This window comes from Muscardinus avellanarius (genome assembly GCF_963383645.1).
Source record: "Muscardinus avellanarius genome assembly, chromosome: 11".
In the NCBI taxonomy this organism is placed as follows: domain Eukaryota; kingdom Metazoa; phylum Chordata; class Mammalia; order Rodentia; family Gliridae; genus Muscardinus; species Muscardinus avellanarius.
The window spans coordinates 106,844,410-106,868,375 of record NC_137797.1 but is presented as its reverse complement, the minus strand read 5'-3'; the positions used below and the strand labels follow the sequence as shown (position 1 = coordinate 106,868,375).

The 23,966-nt window shown below is 40.3% G+C and overlaps 1 protein-coding gene across 3 annotated transcripts in view; it reads left to right on the top strand.

The window, feature by feature from the left end:
* The window catches only part of LMO3 (LIM domain only 3), a gene marked incomplete at both ends in the record, with an annotated part of 59,963 nt that overhangs the window by 24,572 nt on the left and 11,425 nt on the right, over nt 1-23,966 (top strand). For all 3 annotated transcript variants that reach the window (XM_080705563.1, XM_080705561.1, XM_080705562.1), the window contains one exon: nt 23,725-23,850. In XM_080705563.1, coding sequence (XP_080561689.1) covers nt 23,725-23,850 — 126 coding nt within the window. The remainder of the gene's footprint in view (nt 1-23,724; nt 23,851-23,966) is intronic.

The window sequence follows — 23,966 nt, the reverse complement described above, 5'->3', positions numbered from 1 at the left end:
GCGTACCGACACACCCGGCCATGTTTATATTTTGGTAACTCTTAAATCTCTACTCGTACACTATGACTCTCCTCTGAGTGCAAGCCATGTGCATCCAACAGTTACTCTAACATCTGGACATGAACGTTATACAGGAAACTCAAGTTTAAGACATCTACAACTCTACTGACACAAAACACTTTAGACTCTAGTACAGAGTACCTTGACCAGAGGGAACAATCTAAAAATAAATAGAAACAAATTTTACGTTTAAGTATAGATATAAAAACTTGGAGAGAAGCAGCAAAACTCTATCAGTGTACAGAATGAATGGCATGCTAGACCCAGGGAAGAGTGGCTCTAGAATGCAGCAAAGGACACCAGGACAGGCTTCTGCTGAATCCACACTTTCCCCAGCGGGAGGAAGAGGCATCCGAGCTGTAGCCAAACATGACAAACGGCAACGGAGAGCATCCAGCAACCATCGCAAAGATGACAGCCAGAGATAAATAGAAGGAATCCAGCTACTTAGGATTAAGATATTCTGCTCTGGTTGGAATGGAGCTCAGTGCTTAGTTACTTAGCATGCACAAGGCCCTGGGTTCCATTCCCAGTATCACAAAAAATGAAAAAAATGGAAGAAGGAAGGAAGGAAGGAAGGAAGAAAGAAAGAAAGAAAGAAAGGAGAAAGAGAAAGAAAGAAAGAGAAAGAAAGAAAACAGAGGAAGGAAGGAAGGAAGGAAGGAAGGAAGGAAGGAAGGAAGGAAGGAGACTGTACCTTATATTTTGGTACTCTATGAAGTAATTTTTATGGATACACTCTCATATAGTTCCTAAGAGCTATTAAGCCCACTTTGAAGATAAAAATGAAGGTCATGGGGTTGTAACTGAGCCCAGGTTCGGAAGGTGTAGGCGGTGGGGTGTAGGATTCTAATCCAGACCCTACACCCCAGATCCCATCTTCATGGGCTGAATTTGTGTGTGTAGGGATGGAGGGTGCGCCTCTAGAGGTCTCACCCCTGCGCCTCATCCAAAGGACCAGCAATCTCCCACTGATGTGCCAGTCGCCCCTCTTCATACGCTGATAAATGTCTTTCCTCTCCTGATAACCAATGCTTTGCTTGACCTAATGGTATTTATAATGTTGATTAATTGTAGGTTAGAAAAATTCTTGAGTGGCTACATTTCATTAAAACGTGAACCAGAGGGTATTACAGCCAACATCAACTTGAAGGACGGGCGAATGTCAGTGTTTATTTAACTTTCTCAGGAAGCAACATTTTTTTTTAAATAATAGATTTAAAACAAAGTAGACAAAATGCTTAACTGTCCATCCCAGGTTGCCAATTTTGTGTTTTATGCAATGAAGCTCTATAAGCTTTTATGAAGAAAGAACCTTAAGTACACTGCAGAATGTTTAAAATAGAAGACAGGTGTGACTGCACACAACTGCAACCCCAGTACATGGGAGGATCACAGGTTCAAGGCCAAAGCATGATAATCTAGTTAAATTCTGCTTCTAAATAAAAAATAAATAAAAAATATGAAGGTCTGGGGGTGTAGTTCAGTGGTAGAATCCTTCTGGATTCAATACCTAGTACCACAAAAATATATCTATAGAGAAAAAAAGAAGCAAAAATACAAAAAATTATCATAATTCCACCAGATTCTACAAATGTTTAATTACCTATCATTCCAAACTTTTTTCTACCTGCATTTAGGCACATCTATGCATTTTTGTCCTCTTGAGATCATATTTCACTGTTTTAAAATCTGACTTTTCATGCCGGGCGTGGTGGCGCACGCTTGTAATCCCCGTGCTTGGGAGGCTGAGACAGGAGGATCGCGCAGGTTCGAAGCCAGCCTCAGCTACTTAGTGAGGCTCTCAGCAACTTAGTGAGACCCTGTTTCCAAATAAAATATAAAATAGGTCTGGGAGTGTAGCCCAGAGGTAGAAAGCCTCTGGGTTCCACCCTCAGTACCACACCAAAAAATAAAAAATAAAAAATAAAAATCTGACTTTTCAGTCTTATCTGCATCTTGTCATGGGAGGAAGTTTTTGTAAAATAGAATACCTCATCCATACTCAAGTTTTTCTACTTGTGTCCCCAACAAATCCTCTGAAGCTGGTTTTCCACATCACAATACAATCCAAACACAACTGGGTGTTACCTCTGTTGTGTTTCTAAATCTTGACCATTCCCATTTTTTAAATGACATTCACTTACTATATTCACTTACAAAAGACACTAGAGAGTTGCCCTAGATGATCGCCCATCTTCTGCATTTGATGGTGACATCCTTGCATTTGATGGTGGCATCCTTGAGTTTGATGGTGACATCCTTGCATTTGATGGCGGCATCCTTGCATGTAGTGTCCAGGGATTCTGTTCCTTCTATCCTTACTTCTCCCACTGAAACAGGATTCACTCTAAGGACTCAATAAAATCTAGGCGTACTCCCCACCCCAAGAGGCACAATAAATGATAGCTTCCTCAAATGGCATGACACCAGGAAACACATATTATCTGGTGACACTAAGGGTGATTACTGGGTGGTGACACGTGGATCCCGTCTGCTTTTATACAGCTGCTTTTCTCTTCATGAGCAGCTGTCCCGAGCAATGCTACTTGACCACCCATAGATGTCTGCTTCCCCACTGACTATTCAGCCATATGGGTTTCAATAGCAGTTGATAATCATTATCTTACTCAGTAATTTCATTACGGGTTGTAAAATTAGTCTGTATTTCCCCCCACTCCTTCTGCCTTTTTCCCTGTAATTTTCTGGACGGGGTAGCCTTCACTCAGCCACTGAAAGTTCTTGGTTACATTGACACACAGTTTTCACTGGGAATACAAGGTAAAAATTTGTTAAATTCATACCAAGTACGGAGTAGGGCGGAAATGGTAGAGACAAAAAGATTAAGGCAGTTGAGGTCCCTTCCTACTGAGTACTTAGATACAGCTCCAGGTTTCCAGAAAGTTGGTTTTTATTTATAGCCCTGACTACCTATACATTCTGTTATCTACATTATTACTTTTTTAAGCCTCTAGCGTCCTGTCATTAAACTGTCAAATAAATGTCAAGCTGAGGTCATGTCCCACCTACCAGGACACCGGTCATCAGTGGAATCAGGAACACTAGATTTTCATTCTCCTTTAAGGCCCAACTAACAGCTTTGGCGATGCATACCTGTTATGTTTCTCATAATACTTTTCTGAAAAATGATAGAGGAATTTGGACAATTTTGTTGTTGTTCTTCTTTTTCTTCCTGGATTCTTAAGTCTGCTGGAAAATAGCCAAGTCATCTCATGATGCTTACCCTAAATAGCTAAGTAATGTATTTGCAAGGCAATATATATAATTTAATACTAAAGAAGAAAACATTTTGTCCTCTTTTCAAAGAAATATCCCTGTGGAAGTTTCTGACCTTTATTGTCAATGCCTTTTTAAAAGTAGGCCCTGGAGTGTTTGGGTTGGAAAAGGTCGCCTATTTGCAATGATATATTCTGTCAGGAGTATGTATGAGTGTGGTGTATTAGTCCTTAACAATTTAATTAAAGACTTTTTTCCCCCTCTATTTCTTCCCTTCTTTTATCTTCCTTTCTTCTTTAAATTAAACCCAGGGAATCTTTAACACTGACTTATATCTTTTGGCTTTTTTTTTTATTTTACTATGAAAAAAGGTCTTACCAAGTTACTCAAGCTGGCCTTGAACTTGTGATTGTCCTGCCTCAGCCTCCTCCAAAGTAGCTCAGATTACAGGAATGAACCACCTTGTCTGGCTAATTTTTTCTTTTTTACTTCAAATGAGACTTTATTAAATATATAACCAGCCAGGCGTGGTGGCGCACGCCTGTAATCCCAGCGCTTGGGAGGCAGAGACAGGAGGATCGCCCAGGTTCGAAGCCAGCCTTGCTAGTTTAAGAGACCCTGTTTCCAAATAAAAATACAAAATAGGTCTGGGAGTGTAGCCTGGAGGTACAAGGGTTCCATCCCCAGTATCACAAAAAAATATATATATATATATTATATACACACACATACACACACACATGAGTTCGTGGTGTGTGTGTGTGTAAAACATTTTCGTACTCTTATTTGATATAATTAACATTTCCTAAGTTTAATTAAACTCTAAGAGTTCAAAGGAGCATGCAGTTTCTGTTGCCTGGGAAGATATCCAGAAGATGAGATTGGTATGAATGGCCAGGTTAGCATCTACTTCAAGGAGAGAGAGAGAGAGAGAGAGAGAGAGAGAGAGAGAGAGAGAGAGAGAGAGGGAGGGAGGGAGGGAGGGAGGGACCTCTGAAAACTGGGGGTCCTTTGAGATTTAACACTGAAGCATATGTATTGGTGTCAAATTGTCAGATAGAATATGGGATACCTAGGTAAATTCACATTCAATAAATAATGATTAAATTGTTCACTGTAATTTTTCCCTATGAGTAATTGAGGACCCTAACTATGACCACCATGATCAGAAGAAGACATTTCTTTAGGAGAAATCCAGAAAGAACTGTGTTCTTGAAAAGTTGGTCTGGAGAGCCAATACAAGTAAAATGAAAAAAGAAATGTCTTTCATGTCAGGAAAAAATCATACATGGATATAAGATCATTTCTCATGAGAAAAAAATTGTATTTCTTGTTTATGTTTGTTTTCACATTTACTTGTCTGTCTCTCTGGGATTAGACTACAGACATTTTAGCCAGGTATGGTGGTGCAATTTTATAATTCCAGCATTTGGGAGGCTGAGACAGGAGGATCTGGGTATGGGTCCAGCCTCAGCTATTTGTTGAGGCCCTCCGTAACTTAGTGAGACCCTTGTTTCAAAATAAAGAATGAAGAATTGGGCTGGGGGTATAGCTTGTTGGTCGAATGCCCCTGGGTTCCATCCCCAGCAGAGAGAGAGAGAGAGACTACAGACGTTTTAAGAAAAGATTACAAGCATTTTATGAACAGAGAAGTGTCTTATTTGTATTGCTACAGTACCCAGCATCCAATAGAACACCTGGAAAATAAGAAAACCTTAATAAATATTCACCGGAGGACCGACTGGAGGAAGAAGAAGCACCGTAGAATAAAATATTTAGAAATTCCTAAATGCATGAAATAAAGTGATGACATGTATAACAAAAAGAATTGCCAGTTGGCTAGGGAAATGGGATTTTAATAACTGAGCTTCTTTGGAAGGATTCATGGAATCATTGCAATAAGTGATGGTCATTGTGATAAGTGATGGCCGTGGGAATGAGAAATGAGGTTTAGGAGATAGAACGTGCACGGGAAGAAGGGTCCAACAGGGCATTGTGATCACTTACAAGCCACTGGCCCAGGTGAGACACATGGTATCATCTCGTATGCTGCTTGTTGGCTCTGGTAAGGAAGTACTTACTATGAGATGGGACGTACAGATGAAGCCAGGCAAGGGCTTTCTGCAGCTGCTAATTTCAGAGCTCTGCTGTGCTGCCATGTGAGCCATCTTCAATGTGACCAAGACACACTCCATTTGTGCTGAGCTTCAGCAAGTGGTGATAACATTGCCTATCCACGCTCGAAGGTAGCTGTAGTCACTGTAGCTGATTGGCTTATTTCTCAAAGAGAAAGTTCAGGAATGAACATGAGGAGGGTGGTGTGAACATTGTCTTCGCGGCAGCTTCTAAATACTCTATTTTTTACTTCCGCCTCCGGATCTTATGTCCAGTCTACACTGAGTTCAGAATGGAATCTTAAAAGAAGTGGTACTAATCTAGTGGTTAGAAGTAAAATCGCTCTATGAAATGTATCCATTTGACAGGGATGAGGTGTTACTTTCCAGTTCTATCCCTCCTCTATAATTCTGTAATTGGGCAATCTGTGATATTACATGTTCTAGGTGCAGGATAAAGAAAAGAGCAAGCCGGACGTGGTGGTGCACGCTTGTCATCCCAGCATTTGGGAGGCTGAGACAGGAGGATTGTGGTTCGCAGACAGCCTCGGCTACTTAGTGAGGCCCTCTGCAACTCAGCGAGACCCTGTTTAAAAATAAAGAATAAAAAAATATGGCTGGGGGTGTAGCTCAGAGGTAGAATGCCCCTGGGTTCCATCCCTAGTACCACAAACAAAAAAGAAAAGAAAAGAAAGGAAAAGAAAAGAAGAGGGTGAGCTATTGGGATGCTTATTATCCAGTAAGAAAGAGACTAATGGACATGAACTGAAACAAATGCAGACACATCATTGTGGTCTGTGGAAACCATATCTGAAGGAAGGTGTCAATTCTTTCTGCCTCTAGAAAATCAGAGGGAGTCTCATGTCCTGTGAAAACAGAATAGGACATAGAGAAGGAGTGCTCTACCAGTTGTCCAGGAAGAGTAGATTCAGTAGGGGTTCAACTGGTGGGGGTAGCAGGAGATTAGGAATGAAAGTAGGTAGGTGTCCAGGGAGGAGAGAGAGTAGTGGGAGAGAGAGAAAGGAAGATACGGACAGCAGAACGGACCTTCCACACTCCATGCATGGACCCTGCACTGAGATGGAGCTACAGGAGCGGCCAATGGGATCTGTGTCCTAGGAAGGCTACTGGCTGCAGAGGTGGGCATGGCAGGTTAATCAAAGAGATAGATGTTTGGCCAGGAGATGTAGCCTGAGAGCAGGAAAAAGCCATACAGGTAAGGGGTAGGTCTCTAAGAACAAAGGAGGCTGTATGGTCTTTTGAGAGAGCAGCAGGGTTAGATGAGGGGTCTCAGGAGAGGAGGAGCAAAGGCAAATTTGAGACCTCTGGGTTGAAAGACTTGGAGATTGTCCAAGCACTCCTGTCGACGTGGAACATGGTCGGATGGGAGGGTTACGTGATTTGCGGAAGAGAACGCTGTTATGTGTGTGTGAGCAAAACTGGACTGGTTCTGTAAGACCTGGTGGAGCAGAAGGTCTAGGGAGAGGAATTCTAGCTTCATAAATATAAGCCTTTGCTTAGGAGGGAGGCGTTCAGCAGCTGAGTAAGACTCTGTTTCAAAATAAATAAACTAGGGCTGGGGGTATGGGTCAGAAGTAGAAAGCACTTCAGTTCAATTCCCAGCACCAAACACACAAATATAGAGAGATATTTTTACACATATATTTATAATATATATAATATATTAAATATATAATATATACATTTACACACACATACACACACACACGCACACACAGATCAAGATATATCAGCAAGTGACAAGAGCTAAGGGGTACCACCAGCCAGTGCCTCTGAGGGTCCCCGTGTCCCTTTGAGCCAAGAGGGCAAGTCTAAGGGCTCAGGGGACAGAGTCCCACTTTGCTCTTACTTTTCTCTGTGACAGGGCCCGGTACATAATTCTCATTTTCTTTACCCATAAAGTGGGAGAAGATGCTGCTACCCGCCTCATTCAGCTGTTGCAAGGATTAACGAGATCACATTGGAAATGCTTAAATGGAAAATGCCTGCCACGGAGACAGGGCTCAATAAACATTAGCTCTTCTACGCTAAGCCCTCACATAATTGACCAGATTTCATATTGATATTGATTCGAAATGTTTCTTTAAAATGTAAGCACAGGAGAATCTTTTGACTGATTAGTCTAATTTGCTGATGTGCCATTATCAGACAGGACTTTGGCCGTTACTTGCTTGCTTTTTTTTTTTTTTCTTTCCAATAAAAAAAAAAAAAATGCTTCATGCACAGACTTACCTGCCATGCATGGAGATTGATCTTGTGCTTAACATTTGGCCAAACAAATAAAGCCTTCATTTTGGGAACGGGTCTGTTCAAGTGGGTCTGCTTATTAATTTTGAGAGCTGCAAAGGAATATGTTGAGCTTTTTTACAAAAACATGACCAACTGGCAAGTTTAGATTGTACCTTGGAAGTTAGTAGAATTTGGGTCATATTCTAGTACTGGATTTTCCGGTCATCTTTTTTATTTTTATTTTTTTTTTTGAGGTAGAAAAATACCTTTTGTCTTGAATGATTTTTGGTTGTTTCTTTTTGTTACTATTTTGTCATATGGTATCATACTTCAATTAAGAATAGGAGAGGATTCCAGGTGTGGTGGCGGACGCTTGTGATCCCAGTATGTGTGAGGCTGAGACAGGAAAATCGTGGTTTGAGGACAGCCTTAGCTATTTAGTGAGGCCCTTTGTGACTCAATAAAATCCAATTTCAAAATAAAGAATAAGAAATAGAACTGGGGGTGTAGCTCAGAGGTAGAATGCCTCTGGGTTCCATCTCCAGTACTGCAAAAAAAAAAAAAAAAAAAAACCCAGAAAGGAGAGGTATCATACTTCAATTAAGTGTAAGAGAGGAAATTCCATTAGGAGTGGGGACCAGTCCAGCCATAAGAACACAGGCAATCTAACAGGTTCCCATCACTAGTGTAGATAACGAGGAAATCGTACGTGAGGTGAGGCTACTCCTGTCTGTGCCTCAGTTTCTCTACCTGTACAATAGAGGCCACCGACCACCCCTCAATAGGTGTGGTAAGCATGTATTTATCTGTTTTCATCGTATATAAAATTTTCTCTTCTAATTGCCTACAAAAGCTTCATAATTGGAAACAAGCTATTTTCCCTTCTGGGTGCCCCTTAGTTAGGGAAGGCTAGGTAGGAAGTACCTCCCTGGTGTCAGTAAGAAAACTGGACCTTAAAGCAAACAAACAAACAAACAAACAAACAAACAAACACAAGAGGTAGTAGAAATAAGAAGGAAGTTGCCCATTCAGGTTTTATCCTCTCCCTAAAAAGCACTATTGGTTAAAGAGCTTTGAACCTGCCAGAGATAAAGTATAAGGAAAGAAAAAAATTAGCTAGTCTCAGCAGCCTGCCTGCCTGGGCGGAGGGAGCATCTACTCCACCATCTGTCATAGGAGTCTTCAGGCTGGAGCGCCGTAAATCCACGACCCGGGACCCAAAGCCGAGAGGCAGCAGGTCCCTTCTCTTCTCTGCACACACCTCGGGGTCTAAATCACTCTCCCGGAGCCAGACTTTTTTTTATTGATCATTACTTGGTGCACCTGCAACTTCATTTAAAAGAAAAGAGGATGCAGGGGGCCTTTTAAGAGCTGTTCTTTATAAACTGGTCCAAGGGTCCCGTAACTTTAATCCATGTGACTGAAGTCTGTAATAGAAAATGTCAGACGGGCTGCCTTCCTCTAACTTTTCTGGGGCTTGGGGTTCCATGGTCCTAATCAGGGAGACCCACGGCTCGGTGGGAGGAGGTTAGATTTTCAGGAGGGACAGGTAGGCTGTGGATGCGCCGTGTGGACACATTTGTTACTCGGCTTCTTCGGAGAAGCAGCAATTAGGCAGGGGAGTAATGCTCTTCGGGGTGAGGGCTCGGGGCTGTAATCCATTTCTTTCTTAATGGGACTTGATGTAGATGGAGTGAGGGCCCATCAGGTGTGAAAAGCCAGGCTGCTCCTGGCGTGGAGTGGCCCCCAGAGGTGACTTGTAGACGTCAATCTAGTCATGCTTGACTTCCGCACTTAACGCCGGAAAGCAGGATCTCTCTACTCCTGATCAACTTCTCAATTAGCTAGCTGCCTGCTGGCAAGGCCTTGTTTTGCAATCCCTCCGGGTTCCTCCAAAGGGTCATTAGGGTGAGAAAACTTAAGTACCAGCTCCGGCTGGAGCAGAGTGGGGAGGGAGCCCCTGAGATTCCCTAAACACATATAACCCTTTTCAAGCACTTTTGCTTTCTTAGGATTGATTCTTGGCACATTAAGAGGCTTAAGGCTCCAGGATCTTCTTTAAACTGCCCCCCTTATCGCCCTCAAAGCTGACAGTTTTTTTTTTTTTTTGACAGGCTGAGTAAAAAGAGATAACTAGTAGGTTAGTACTGTATTCATACACATGGACACACAAGCACACAGAGACATGCGCCTGCACATGCTGGAATGCCTTTTAAGTTATTTTCAGAGTCTGTGCTTACCTGAGAATTTCAGCTGTCAATTGATCCCAATACTTTATTTTTTCTATACCCGATATGTCTGATCTCAAAATCTTCATTTCTTCTATGTCTGACTTTATTCACTGATGATTTTTAAATTACTACTGCTTCCTTCAATATTTTCCCTCTAATAACATTCACATGACTAATATATGCAAATATGAGGCTCTTGTGATGGGCACTTATGATTAGATATTGAAATGCATTTATTTACTATGATTTTTTTCCTACCTATGATCGTGTTATTCCTAACTTTAGTACAATTTTTTTCTTTTTATAAAATATATCTGGATAGAAAAAAAAAACAACAAGAAAACAGAACATTCTCAAATTGTGAGAATTGTACTGCTTAGAAAAGTCTCCAAGCGTCATAAATCTTATATTTATTATTTCCTACTTTGATCACCTATTTTCATATCCATTTGCTATTACTACCCTATTAGGAAATTGGTGTATGAATTCATGTCAAACCTTTTAGCTGGTTCTGCCATTTCATAACATTCACAGAGTAACGTATTCTAACATGAATTCCATCAATAGTTTTTCTCCAATTGGTTTTCCTGTGTTTTTTTATGAAATTATTTATTGACACAGAGCAGAGCATTATATAGTTAATGATATATGCATGGTGCTGGCAATAACTGAACTCAATGTATTTTATAAATTGAAAGTCAGATATAGATATTGATATTGATATTAAAGAATCTGGTAGATGTTTTACTTATAAAGGGTTTGACATGTAGTATTTATTTATTGATGATACTGAGGATTAAACCCAGAGGCATGCTACTTTGATCTATACCCCCAGCTCGATTTGACTTAACAGGCTCTTGCTAGGTCGATGAGCATATTGCTACTGGCTGACACTGTCCCTGAACCTGCGATCTCCTGTCTCAGCCGCCCAAGTACAGAACCGCAAGCACGCACCACCGTACTCAGCTTGACATGTAGTTTTAGATCTGCTTAAGGAATTTAAAATTCTGGACAGCGTGACATAGCAATTTCTAAAAAGTACTTCAAATAAGTCTTAAACTTGACACAACAAAGGAAATATTTCGTAGCTGTGTCTTCTTTTGAAGAACATTACATACACATTCCAAAATGAAGTTAGTGCAATGAAATATCATTTTGCAAAAAGAAAATATTTGAAAACTATGCAGAAAACATCAAGAATGGTTAGGAACAGGTTCAATTTTATTTTTTTGGTACAATTTTATTACACAAAATGTGACTTTATCATTTCTCCCACGTAATACTGTAATGATTAGTGTTTTCATTTATTATGAAAAGTATCGACTTTAAACAAATTAATACTGAGTTGTACTTTTTCCTTCTATAAAACGATTTTTCCTGTTAAGTCTCTTACTTTTATTAATGATTTTTTCCAAAAAGGAACTCAACTCATCCTACAAGTAATTGCTTTCATGGCTTTATTTTGATAACTTTCTAAATCCTACTTTAAGACAATGCAAATATTCCTCAAAGGTTTATCAAATTAAAAAATATATGCCAGCACATATATATGTATACATATATATACACACATACATACACATATACATACACGTATATGTGTTTGTGTAAATATAATACTAACCCATCTTGAATAAAAGGTGTATACTCTCTCTTTTAATGGGGTTTTGAGGTAATATTGCAAATTCAGCCCAACAAGTTAATATCAAATCTTTCAAATTACGTTTTACCTGAATATTTCAGTTACACTGATTACAATAAAGAATAACAGAATTCATAAACTATACAAAAACCCTATTGGATATTTAGTTGAATCTGCCTATTTAGCCCAGAGAAGAAACTATTATTTTATTTAATTAGTTTATTTATGTATTTTGGTGGTGCCGGGGGATTGAAACCAGAGATATTCTACCTCCAAGCTGCATCCTCAGCCCCTTTTATTTTGACACAGGTATCATCATTCATACTTCCCAAATACTGGGATTATAGGTGTGCACCACCGCACCTGGCTGAGAAACAGAACTTTTTGAAACCTCTGAATTCTGTTTGATCTCTGGCTATTCCTAGATTTGCCGTACAATTTTCTCATGTCCAGCTCAGGGCATGTTTTTTAAAGACAGCAATACTATATAGACCAGGCAACAGGTGCAGATCCGAGATTGTCCCGGAGACGTTGTGATGTATAATATAAATGTCCGTGCTGTTACTTGCTATGACAGATATTTAACCATGAAATATTTTAAGTGATAGACTTGAGACTACTTCCTCAAAGCTATTTCTGTTTTTTTGTTTTTGTTTTATTTTGTTTTGTGTTTTGCTCTGCTGTGTTTTGTGCTTGGGGTAAGAACACTGAGCTACATCCCAGACCCTCTGAAAGAATTTAAGAATCAGTTGGTAAGTTTGTTTTGCAGAAATTCTGTAATAAAGAAAAACAAAGCCGGGTGTGGTGGCACACGCTTGCAACCCCAGCTTTTGGGAGGAGGATTGTGGTTCTCAGACAGTCTCAGCTACTTAGTGAGACCCTCTTTTAAAATAAAGAATAAAAAACAGGGCTGGGGGTATCGCTTGAAGGTAGAATGCCCCTGGGTTCCGTCCCCAGTATCGCAAAAAGAAAAAAAAATTTTTTTTCACAAAGTTTTGGTGATTAATCAGTAGAATTTGAGTCTATGACATACTGTGGTATCTCTATAATTTTATACTATCCTTAGTTAAAAACAAGAATAAAGAACTGTGATCTCATTATCTGCCTCCTTTTTCTTTGAATTTAGCTGATCAATTAGATTACATGATGCCCCAAAGCCTGCTACTCACCTTAAAATAAAACACTAGTAATTAGGTTGTTTCTTCAAAGAAGTAAATAAAAGATTTAAATAAAACTTGAGACTAAATTCTAAGTACCAGGTCCTTATGTAAGTTGCTCTTCTCCAACGAAGTAATTTTTCTCTGAAAATAAGTCATAAGAATTAATCCTAGAAGAATCGTTTGTCTGAAATTTTACTGGCTATAAGAGTAAATAACTGCCTAGCCTCGGCAAGGTAAGGGATGTGATCTTCTTTTACAAATAAATCAGCAATTATAGTCACTGGATGGTAATAATCTTTGGATACATAGGTACATTTTACATCAGAACAAATATGATTTGCATTGAGGGTTGGATCGCAGGGTCATTGCTGTCTTGAAGCTTCATGGGAGAACTTTCCAGAGCCCCTGTTAGTGTGCAGAATTCAGAAATAAAAAGAAATTGACACAGGAAAATATCAAGTCTCTTATTTGACAAAGACTTTACCAGGATTAATTCTCAGCTGATAACCACCTTCATATTCTCCCTGTAAATGTTGTTCCTCCTCTTTTTCTTTTCTGTTGAAAGTTTTAGTTATTTGAAATTCATTAGTTATTCAATGGGTAAGAATTACACTTTTCAAATGAGGTGCCCCTCTATATACATTCTCATTCACTTTTATAGATAGTGTTTGGTAAGAAAAGTGTGAAGAAGAACGATTCAAAGAGGAGGTAATTATGGTTCTCTAAAAAGTATTTAATGACAAAAAAAAGACTTCAATACTGATTATTAGGAAAGTGTTACTCACTTTAGACGTTTTCATCTAAAACGACCTATTCAATTTTACATAGACCAAATTTTGAAACTTGAGATAGAACAGACTATCACTTAAAAAAATTCTTAACAGCCTTGGTTACAAAATTTTATTATAAAGTGTTTTGTTATGTGTTCCAATTAGCACTTACTGTACTATGACTGAAATCAGGCCAGAATTTATTTGGATCTACTAACAGCTTCCTCAGTTATATCAAAGGAAATATATGTAGAAAGTACATTCCCAGCTAGGCGTGGTGGCGCACACTTGTAATCCCAGCATTTGGGAAGCAGAGACCGGAGGATGGCAGTTCATGGACAGCCTCAGCTACTTAGTGAGGCCCTTTGCAACTCGCAACTCAGGAAGACCCTGTTTCAAAAAAAAAAAAAAAAAGACAATAAAAAATAGGGCTGGGGATGTAGCTCAGAGGTAGAATGCCCCTGGGTTCCATCCCCAGTACCACACATACACAAAAAAAGAAATTACATTTCTTATTTCATGGTATTGGGCATTGAACCCAGGAGCATTATATCTCTAAGTTATGCCTCTTCTTTTCTTGTGGTACTGGGGATGGAACCCATGGGCATTCTACCTTCAAGCTATTCCCCCAGCCCTACTTTATTTTATTTTATTTTTTAATTTTGAAACAAGGTAAAGTTATTAAGGATATCGCTAAATTGCAAAGACTGGCCTTAAACCTACAATCTTCCTGTCTTAGCCTCCCTAGTACTGGGATGACAGGCTTGTACCACCACACCCAGCTCCTCTAATCCTGTGTGTTTGTTTTTTGTGTGTGTGTTCCATTACTGGGGACTGAACCCAGGGGCATTCCACCTCATGGCTACACACTCACCTCTTTTTATTTTAAAACAGGGCCTTGCTCAGTTGCTGAGACTGGCTGCAAACCTGTAACCCTCCTGTCTCGGCCTCCCTAGTACTGGCATTGCAAGCTTGGGCCACCATGCCTGGCTGTTTCTATTATTTTAAAAATATGTTTCTCTCTCTCTCTTCTCCTTTTGAATATTTTAGTTCTTTTCATAACTACATCTAAAAACTTGGAAAGAGTCTTTTGAGGCTCAGATTTTTGTGATTCTGTGAAATGTTGGTACAATTGCCATATTTGCCCAGATGTATTATCCTCACCAAATATTGAAGGAAAAATATTCAATTTTCTCTGAAAAGCCTTTCCCAACAGACTACTGCAGTGATCATAAATAGGGCTAACACCTGCTCATGTAGCTCCGGAAGAATTGGTGTAAGGAAACACTGATTATTTGTTAAAAATGAAAATATCACATTTAAACACCTTTGGCAACTTTGAGCGGAGCCAGATGAGGAAAGAAAGACCATGGCTCTGGTCAGCTCTTGTACTCTGTCAGGTCAGAAACCTAGGCACTCTTCACCAAAGCAAGAAAAAGACGACATCTAGAAGAGACCGGTACTTGCGTTCGCCCTGGTATTAAGTAATTGTGCAGGATCGTGTGTGCAGACCTGGGGTATTTTCTGCTTTCTTTAGTAAGAGCACTAAGGCAGGTCCAGGGAGTGGAAGCCTCAGCCCACATTTTTTTCTATATAGTTTGGTTGCTGCCTTGATGGAGCCGAAAATTAGCGAATTTAGAGAGGAATTAACATCGAGTAGGCAACTATTTCAGATTACGAGTCTGTTCAAAGTGATTCATGTGAATGGCAGAGGTATTAGGGTAGAATACAATATCTCTGGCCCATATGTATTTTTTTCCATTTTTTTAGGAAAAGAACACTAGAGGGAAATTTCTAAGATAGATACCAGCTATGAAATTATAGATTTCCAATTGTCTGAAAGTTATCATTTTCATCTATCTAGAGGTATAAGGAAAATTCTGGCCAGAGACCCACGCTGTCCAATAAAATGTAATCTGATTCATGTGTTATTTTTAACCTTTCTGGTAACCAAGGAAGATTTTTTTTTCTTTAAAATGAGGAGGTGAAATTATTTTGCCAAAAATTTCATGTAATAGAGTGTGTCCGAAAGATTGTCATCTCAGTGGGCAATCGGTATTTGAAAATCTACTTTCCTGTGTGAAATTTTGAAATCTGGAGTGTGCGCCACACTTGGAGTATATCTCAGTGTGGGTTAGCTACCCGTCAGGATGTTCATGGTCTCCCGTGTCTGCGGGATACCCAAACCACACCGTTGGACAGCCAGGGGGACGGGAATTAGCTTGGCCGATGGGGGGTGAGAAAGGAACCAACAGGATGCTGAAACTTTGTGGAAGCAGGGTGTGGAGTCTTCTGCTGTTTTGTTCAGGGACAGAAACAAATCTCTAGAGGGAGATTTGTTATTTAGTGTCTCTTGAGTCTTCCTAGACAGATTTTATCATCATTTCTTTGCCTGCTATAAGATACCTAGAGGCCTTCATCAAACTTGCTTACCTTTAACCTGTCATTTCATTTTAGTATTGCGGAAAGATATACATATATTTTGTGTATAAAATATGTATTTTATATATTATATTTTAATATGTTTATGTTAATAATTTAATAGATTTATATTAAATATACGGAATATATATATATTAATATTTTTTGCAGCGCCGGGATGCAACCCAGGGCTTCATGCCGGCTAGGCAAGCTCTCCCCCACACAGAGCCTTTAGCAGTCCTTTTTAAATTTTCTGTTGTTGCCAACAGAGTATTAAATCTAGAACTCAAGAAACCCGCCAAGCTGGGCATGGTGGCACAAGATTGTAATCCCAGCATTCAGGAGGCTGTGACAGGAGGATCGTGGTGCGTGGCAAGCCTCAGCTACTAATTGGTGAGGCCCTTTGCAGTTCAGTGAGACCCTGTTCCAAAATAAAGAACAAAAAACAGGGCTGGGGATGTAGCTCGGAGGTAGCGTGCCCCTGGGTTCCATCCCCAGTACTGCAGAAAAAAGAATCCCTCCCCAAAATAGAGCATAAACTTTCTCCAGTTGGGAAATAACTGTGTGTTGGGGGGTGGCGGGTACTAGACAGCTGATGCTGGCAGTGAACCAGCATCCTTCTGGCTCGGCCTCCCGAATGCTGAGATTACAAGTGTGCCACCATGCCCGGCTGGGGAATAACTTTTAACTTATACTGTGACTTTCTTCGCCATATTGTGGCTGATCATGTGTCCACTGGTGGCCAGAAGATGGAGAGACGGTAGAAATGAGCCTTCTGACTTGAAATGCGGTGTGCCTGCCACACTGGAGCGTATCTAAATTCGGATGTTAAGTGCACAGCCTCCTGCCTTTGGTGCTGTTCTGTGGCTTTGTCTGAGTGCTGAAGAGAAATGACATTTCTATGACATTCTTCAAAATACGAACAGGAGGAACACCAAGCCCCAGTCTTCCAGGCTGCGGTCATCTGTCCAGGCTGCCTGGCTTTCGCCACTCCACCGAACTTCGGCCCAAGTGCTGGCTATCAGATCGACCATTTAAAAATAAATAAATAAGCTGGGCGTGGTGCCCTGCGCTTGGAATCCAGCATTCGGGAGGCGGAGACCGGAGGATCACGGTTTGCAGACAGTCTCAGCTACTTAGTGAGGCCCTCTGCAACTCAGTGAGACCCTGTTTCAAAAAATAAAAATAATGAAAAGTATAGGACCGGGGATGTAGCTGGGAGGTAGAATGCACCTGGGTTCCATCCCAGTACTGCAAAAATAAATAAATAAGACTAAAAAATAGGACTGAGGGTATACCTTGGAGGTAGACCGCCCCTGGGTTCCATCCTCAGTACTGCAAAAATAAATAAATAAGACTAAATAATAGACTGAGGGTGTAGCTTGGAGGTAGAGTGCCCCTGGGTTCCATCCTCAGTACCATAAATAAATAAATAAATAAATAAATAAATAAATAAATAAATAAATAGTCTTAAACTGAGTGTAGTACACGTGTCTATAATCCCAGTACTTGGAAAGTGGAGACAGGAGGCTCACAGGTTCAAAGCCAGCCTCAGCAATATAACAAGACTCTCGGCAACTTAGCACCATCCTGTTTCAAAATAAGAAATGAAAAGATTGGGAGTGTGGCATGAGAGTAGAATGCTCCTGGGTTTAATCTCCAGAAACACACACACACACACACACACACACACACACACACACACACACACCTTAAATAAACCCTATTCCTGACCATCTGCAAGGGCCACTGCTCATCCTCTGACCCAGCCCGCCATAGACAATCTTCTTTCACCTCCTCCAAGTTCTCCTCTCCTGAAATGCAGCCTGTCACTCCGGTGGTGACTCACCTGTCACCCTCCCTGCCGCTGCATCAGGGGACACACCTCTTAGAGCCCCCCTGGAGTCCTGCGCTGGCACTGCCCACCTCTCTGCGAGCTTGGCTGCGAGCAACCAGGTTCCTCTTAAAGTCTGTTGTCCAGGACCTGCCTCATTGCAGGCTTCTGTTTTCATCAAAAAGGTTCAAGCTGGGCGTGGTGGCGCACGCTTGTCATCCCAGCATTCGGGAGGCTGAGACTAGAGGATCACGGTTTGCGGCCAGCCTCGGCTACTTACTGAGGCCCTCTGCAACTCAGTGAGACCCTGTTTCAAAATAAAGAATAAAAAAAAATAGGGCTGGGGGTGTATCTCTTCCATCCCCAGTATCCCCCCAAAAAAGAGTTCACTTACCAAGACCCTGTTTCAAAATAAAAAAATAAATAAAATAAAAGGAGCTAGAGGTGTGGTTTGGAGGGAGAATGCCCCTGGGTTCAATCCCTAGCACCCCACAGAAAGGGGTTTATTGAACTGAAAGGTTTTTTTGTAGCATGAACAATGGAATTTTTTATATCAGGTTGCATTTTACAAAATATTTACATATAGTATTTTATTATTATATATGTGCATAACTACGTAAGTTTAAGCCTTTGGTAGATTCTACTAAAATTGTAGTTAGGCAGTTAGCAAGTTTAACTCAATTTGTCTTCTCATTTTTTTCTTTCCTTTACCATCAGTGTATTAGCTTTGTGGTGTTTTGTGTGTGTATGTGTGTGTATGTATTGAGACATACTATAAATATATACATTAACATATATTGATTTTTTTTCACCAAATGGCATATCTGAGTCTCTTTAGCCTGATATGCCTATACTAGTCAAAAAATATCATATACAAAAAATATATTTAAGCTCAATTAGGGTTGATACCATGGAATAAAAGTACTTCATTATAAGGTGAATAATTGCTAAATTTCTTTTAAACAGGAGATATACCTCAGTCTTTTAAAATATGGTCGATTCTTTAGATTTTCTAACTTAACATTGGGAAAATTACAACTCTTTGAACACAAATATATCCTGAAAATCTGTGGTCATCTTAACTTGTAGCAGTTAGGAACATGGTTTGAGATCATGTGAACCATGTCTTGTGTTTGCCTCGATTTTTAAACGTCCAGCTTTTTTTATTATTGTTCTGAGTGCCTACGATATCTTCCTCTCTGACAGTGGAACCCACGCAAGGGCTCATGGGAGGGAGGCGATCCCTTCTCTCCTCAGCCCTTTAATGGGCAAGCTTTTCAAGTTGAAACTGAAAGAACAGACCATGTCAAGTGTCTGTATTTTCCACCACTCCCTCGCTTAGTTTAAAGAGTACAGCAGGAAAGGCACTGGGAAGCATATTTGTAATAGACAAAAGCAAGCGTAATTGTCCTTCTCAATCTGTGAAAATGTTCCGTTCCTTCCTACACCGCGTATTCAATAAAACCAGCAGCCGGCAGCCAAAAGTTAAAGATCTTTCCAATTGATTGCAACTTTATAGCCTTAAAAAACCAAACTTTCCTGTCTCTGTTCATTTCAAGAGAATCCTCTAGATTAAAGGGTAGTCAAACTAATCTGAGCCTCAATATTAGAAATATATATATAGATATCTATATATCTATATATATATATTTTTTAATTCATGTGCTTTTAAGTCACTAAATAATGTCTGCTTGAGTAGAGAATTTGAGCTTTGTTGGGAATTAAGGTTTACTGCAATGCTGTTCATTTGTGCATTTTTCTCCCAAATAATAAATTAATTTGAGTCAAATACTATGTTTTCTGTAGCTTGGGGGAATTTGATTTAGTGACTTGAGCCACCGACCTGGTTAAAAAAAAAAAAATCTATAGAAATATCTGGTGTTATGAAATAAGATACTAAAGCAAGAACACTCATTTTCCCTGGTGCCTGTAGTAAGCCGTATTTATTATTGCTATGTTAAATGATTATATGTCTTGAGTTTTTCTCTGGCTCCCGCCTCCAGGAACTTTAGAAATGGATGCACGCTAAACCATACAGAGGCCATCTGATTATGACTATGCCGCTGGAGGTTCTGAGCGTTGAGTAAAAATGCAAAATGCTCAGGGTGCCTTGAAAATACATAAACACGCACTGTCCTAGCTCTAGCTTTGCTGTACACATACACACACACACACACACACACACACACACACACACACACATTCACTAAACAATTCTCTGTTCACACTCACTACAGTGAGGGGAGGGACAGCAAGCTGGTAAAGAAATGGAGTCCTTGCACGAGGAAGTTCCCTGTTTGTTTGGTTTTTAATTTTTGTGTCTGTTTTAAGAGTGGCGATACCAGGTATTGAAAGCAAAACAATGAAACGGAAAAGGGGCAGACGTCCTTTGGGATTTCCCACAGTCACATGCCCTGACGCCGTATTGGTGGCACTTTTCACCCTTTATATAGTAGGTCAGCCTTTGGCCGAGTGTCAGAAACAAAGTAAAAGTTGTTTCTTAAAGCCCACTATGGATACGAATGACAAGGAAATAATCTCGTCCATAAAGAGGCAAATGAACCCCTGTCCTGCCTTAAGAATCTATGACACATCTTCAAATAAGCAAAATGGGTCAATGAGTTTATTTATTTATTTTTTTCCCTTACTATACATTTTTGTGCTGACCCACTATCATGAACTTAGGTCCACATTTCAAAATGACGCGTTTCTAAATAGAGCTTTGTCGATCTCGATATTCGAGTAAGAGCTCTGAGGCTCTCTTCTTATATAGATGGTAAGACTGTGTAAGTATCACAAACAGGTTAAGGAGATTTCTAGCTTACAGAGAAACGTGGATCAGCTTTATCCTCAGACAGGCGCGTGGGCATAAACAATGCAGATGTGGGGTGGGAGGGGCGCTGAGGAGTTTAAAAGAATTTCCAGGATTATAACTTGTCTAACTGAATATGGTCATTAAGGGCCTCCTCTTGTATATTTCCTCCACACCTCTGAAAAAAGAGAAGTCCTCAAATGAGGGCCCTCAGCGTGCCCTGAGTCTCATTGATGTAGATGAAAATTCTTTTTGCCCAGGAACCCAGGTGTCATGCTCGACAACCGAAGGGAAACATCAGACATTAGCAAGCCCCCCCCCCTTTATAAAATTCCGCTTTACTTCCTTGCCCGGGGACTCTTGGGTCTGCCCCCCTGAGAAAAAGGAGAGAGTGACATGTCTATGGAGTGGTTTCCTGATCCTCGGACACGACCGCGGCCAGAGTCTAACAGATGCATCGTTTTGCAGTAAATTAGATCAGATTTCCGCATCTCCGCGCTCACTCTGTCAGCTGACAGTTCAGTAAAATGTTCCATTGTAAGGTTCACCCTCTTAGGAAAAGGGGCAATAATTCATCATTAGGATTTCAGAGTCCAGGTGTAGATGAAAACTGATGGAGCCTCCAGCCAGGCAGAGAAAGTGCACGGAAGAAGAAAATTTTATCTGAAGCCTAATTCCCTGGTTACAGCAGAGAATAATTAAGATAATATTGCTTCAAGAGTCCTTTAATGATTAAAAATCACATATGCAGAATCCATAAATTGGAGGGCAACAAATTGGAAGGCCGTAATGTCTGAGAACTGTCTCCCCGCACATTGTACTAGGATGTTTCCCAGTGGCCATGTGCCGTCCAGGCAGCCACCAGAGACCGGGACCATTCCAAGGACTTTGTTTAGATGCAGCACATCATTTGTCTGTTATTAACCCAGAGCTTGTAATTATGCAGATTGCCATAGATTTTCCTGGGCCTGGAAGTGAGATGGAGGGTTGTTCTCAGCATAACAGTCAGCTCAGGGCTGCCCATGCATTACCGAACATGCCACATTCATCATGTTGACTGATGGCCGCAGAACCAGGTCTCAGGTCCCAGTGGTTAATGTAGTGGGTAATTAACTGTCATTTGCCTAGTAATAGGCTGATGATCAATGGTTTGTGTGGAAACAAATTCTAATCAGGTAGCTGATAAATGCTCAGAGAGCAAGAGCAATTGAAATTGGGGGGAACTATGTCCAGAATTTCAAAGTGGCATTGTGTGTGTGTGTGTGTGTGTGTGTATGTTTATTAGTATGAGCGCACAGAGTAATTCTTAACCATGGCTTTATCTCCTATTAGCCAGATTTTATACCCATGGGTGAGCCTTTATTTGTGGAATAAAAACTTTTAAGTTTTCCTTATTTCTCAAAAATAACAAGAAAAGGAAACAAATGGCCCCCGTGAGCGCTGTGACTCCCAGACAGCTTGTGCGGCACCCACCCACTCAGGAGTAAGATGAAATGTTAAAACAAGCCAGAAAATTCTGTTCGCAGAAGAGCAGGGCGGACGCTGTGGTTTGCGACGGTTACATTTTTAATGGTGTCTATAGGAGTTTGCAAAATAGTACACTTTCCACCAAGTTCTTTGGTAGAGAAAAAGTTCTTTCTCCAAATACGGCTTATAAACCGAGAACATAAAAGTTACTTGAGCTCACCCGCTTCAGATAAGAATATTAAAGTAGCTGTTTAATTCCCAAAGGGAGATAAGTGTCTGACACTCTTGAATTCAATCTTGAATATGAGCCCTGCTTACTTTGGGTCAGGTACTCAGAGTACAGTAGCAAGCTGTGTAGGAAAGGCATGAGGTTTCTACCCTCAAGATGCCTACCATTTTCCAGAGACAGTCTCTAAGACGTAGGCAGAACCTTTATTGTACCTTCTTCTAGGTATTTACAAACCCTTCACCCACTAATGACTCTGCGACCATTATCATAATCCCGGGAGGAAAAAAATAGCTATAAACTTCAAAATGAGTATGTATACCTTCAGCAAAGACTTATTTTGAGGTCAACAGAAAGCATGAAGAAGACAGACTCCTACATGTTCGTATATTATCCTTCAATTCCATAAAATAAAAGGCCAAGATTTTTTTAGTACATTTTTATAACCAACATGAGTTTTCTCCACAGCACCTTTGAATTCATTAGTTTAGAACTGCTTTTAATTTGGTCTTTCCCAGGAGATCCATTATATTTTTCTCCTGTCAGCCTGATGGTGAAAAAAAAAAAAGGAGAAAGGGAAGATGTGGCGTTTTGCATCTAGTTGGCTTCCGAGTTAAGAAGTACCTCAAGTGTTATGCACAAAATCGTATTTGCAATAATTCCTCACCGCCATTAGCAACTCCGAAGAAACGTGGCTTAAATATCGCCGATGCAAATGGGGAAAATATTCTCTTCCATTTGGAAATGATAGGCCGTTTTTATTTTGGACCCTTTTTAAGGTTATTTTACGATGACTATTTCCAGGTATCTACAGCAAATAGGATTTTTAAAGACTACCTTTGCTTTTCCAGCCAATTCCGGTGGTTCTGACAGTATATTATGCTTCAATTCCTGGCCATGCTATCTATAGTTTACAGCCTCATTTACTTTAATGTCCTTCCTGAATAACATAATCATAGCTATAACCATGGTATAGGGCAAAAAGGTGCGTGCACCTCTGTGTTTTTGACTATTTAAATGGCTTGTTCATGAATGTTTCTTTAATAATAATGGCAACCCTTTTTAGTATCTAAATGTCAAAGAAAAATGAGTCATTCAAATGGGTTCTTTTTCCAGTAGAATATTTATAACGTCAAGATCTAAGTTACTTTGCTTTTTATATTCGCTGTACCTCTAACAAGTAGATTTTCTTTTCTTTTTTCTTTTTATTTTTTTTTTGCTGCGAATTCACCCCTATTGACTTCTGTTTGGGTGCCGTTAGGTAAACCGCCTAATGTATTTGCTTTTCCCTTTTCTTTACAAACAAGATGTGATTTTCATCAAGAAAGGTCAGCGGAGAATGTATTGCGGCAGAATATTTCTGTATGCACCTAGGATAAAACTCACTTGTGTATCTCATAAGGCACCGTGTACAGATAGCTTTCCCGGGTGCATTAGCGTCCTCTCTATCCATGGGCCCAGATACTCCTGCGTGTAAATGAGAATTGCTTGTTGTTTCAGGCTTTTCGGTGTCACGGGGAACTGTGCGGCCTGCAGTAAGCTCATCCCCGCCTTTGAGATGGTGATGCGTGCCAAGGACAATGTGTACCACCTGGATTGCTTCGCCTGTCAGCTCTGTAACCAGAGGTGAGCACGTTGCGTTTGAGCCTCCCACACGGTAACACGCTCGTTCCGGCCCTTGATTGAGTAGGTGGGAGGGGTATTGGTACTCTATATGTAAAGAGATTCTTCTCTGCAAACAT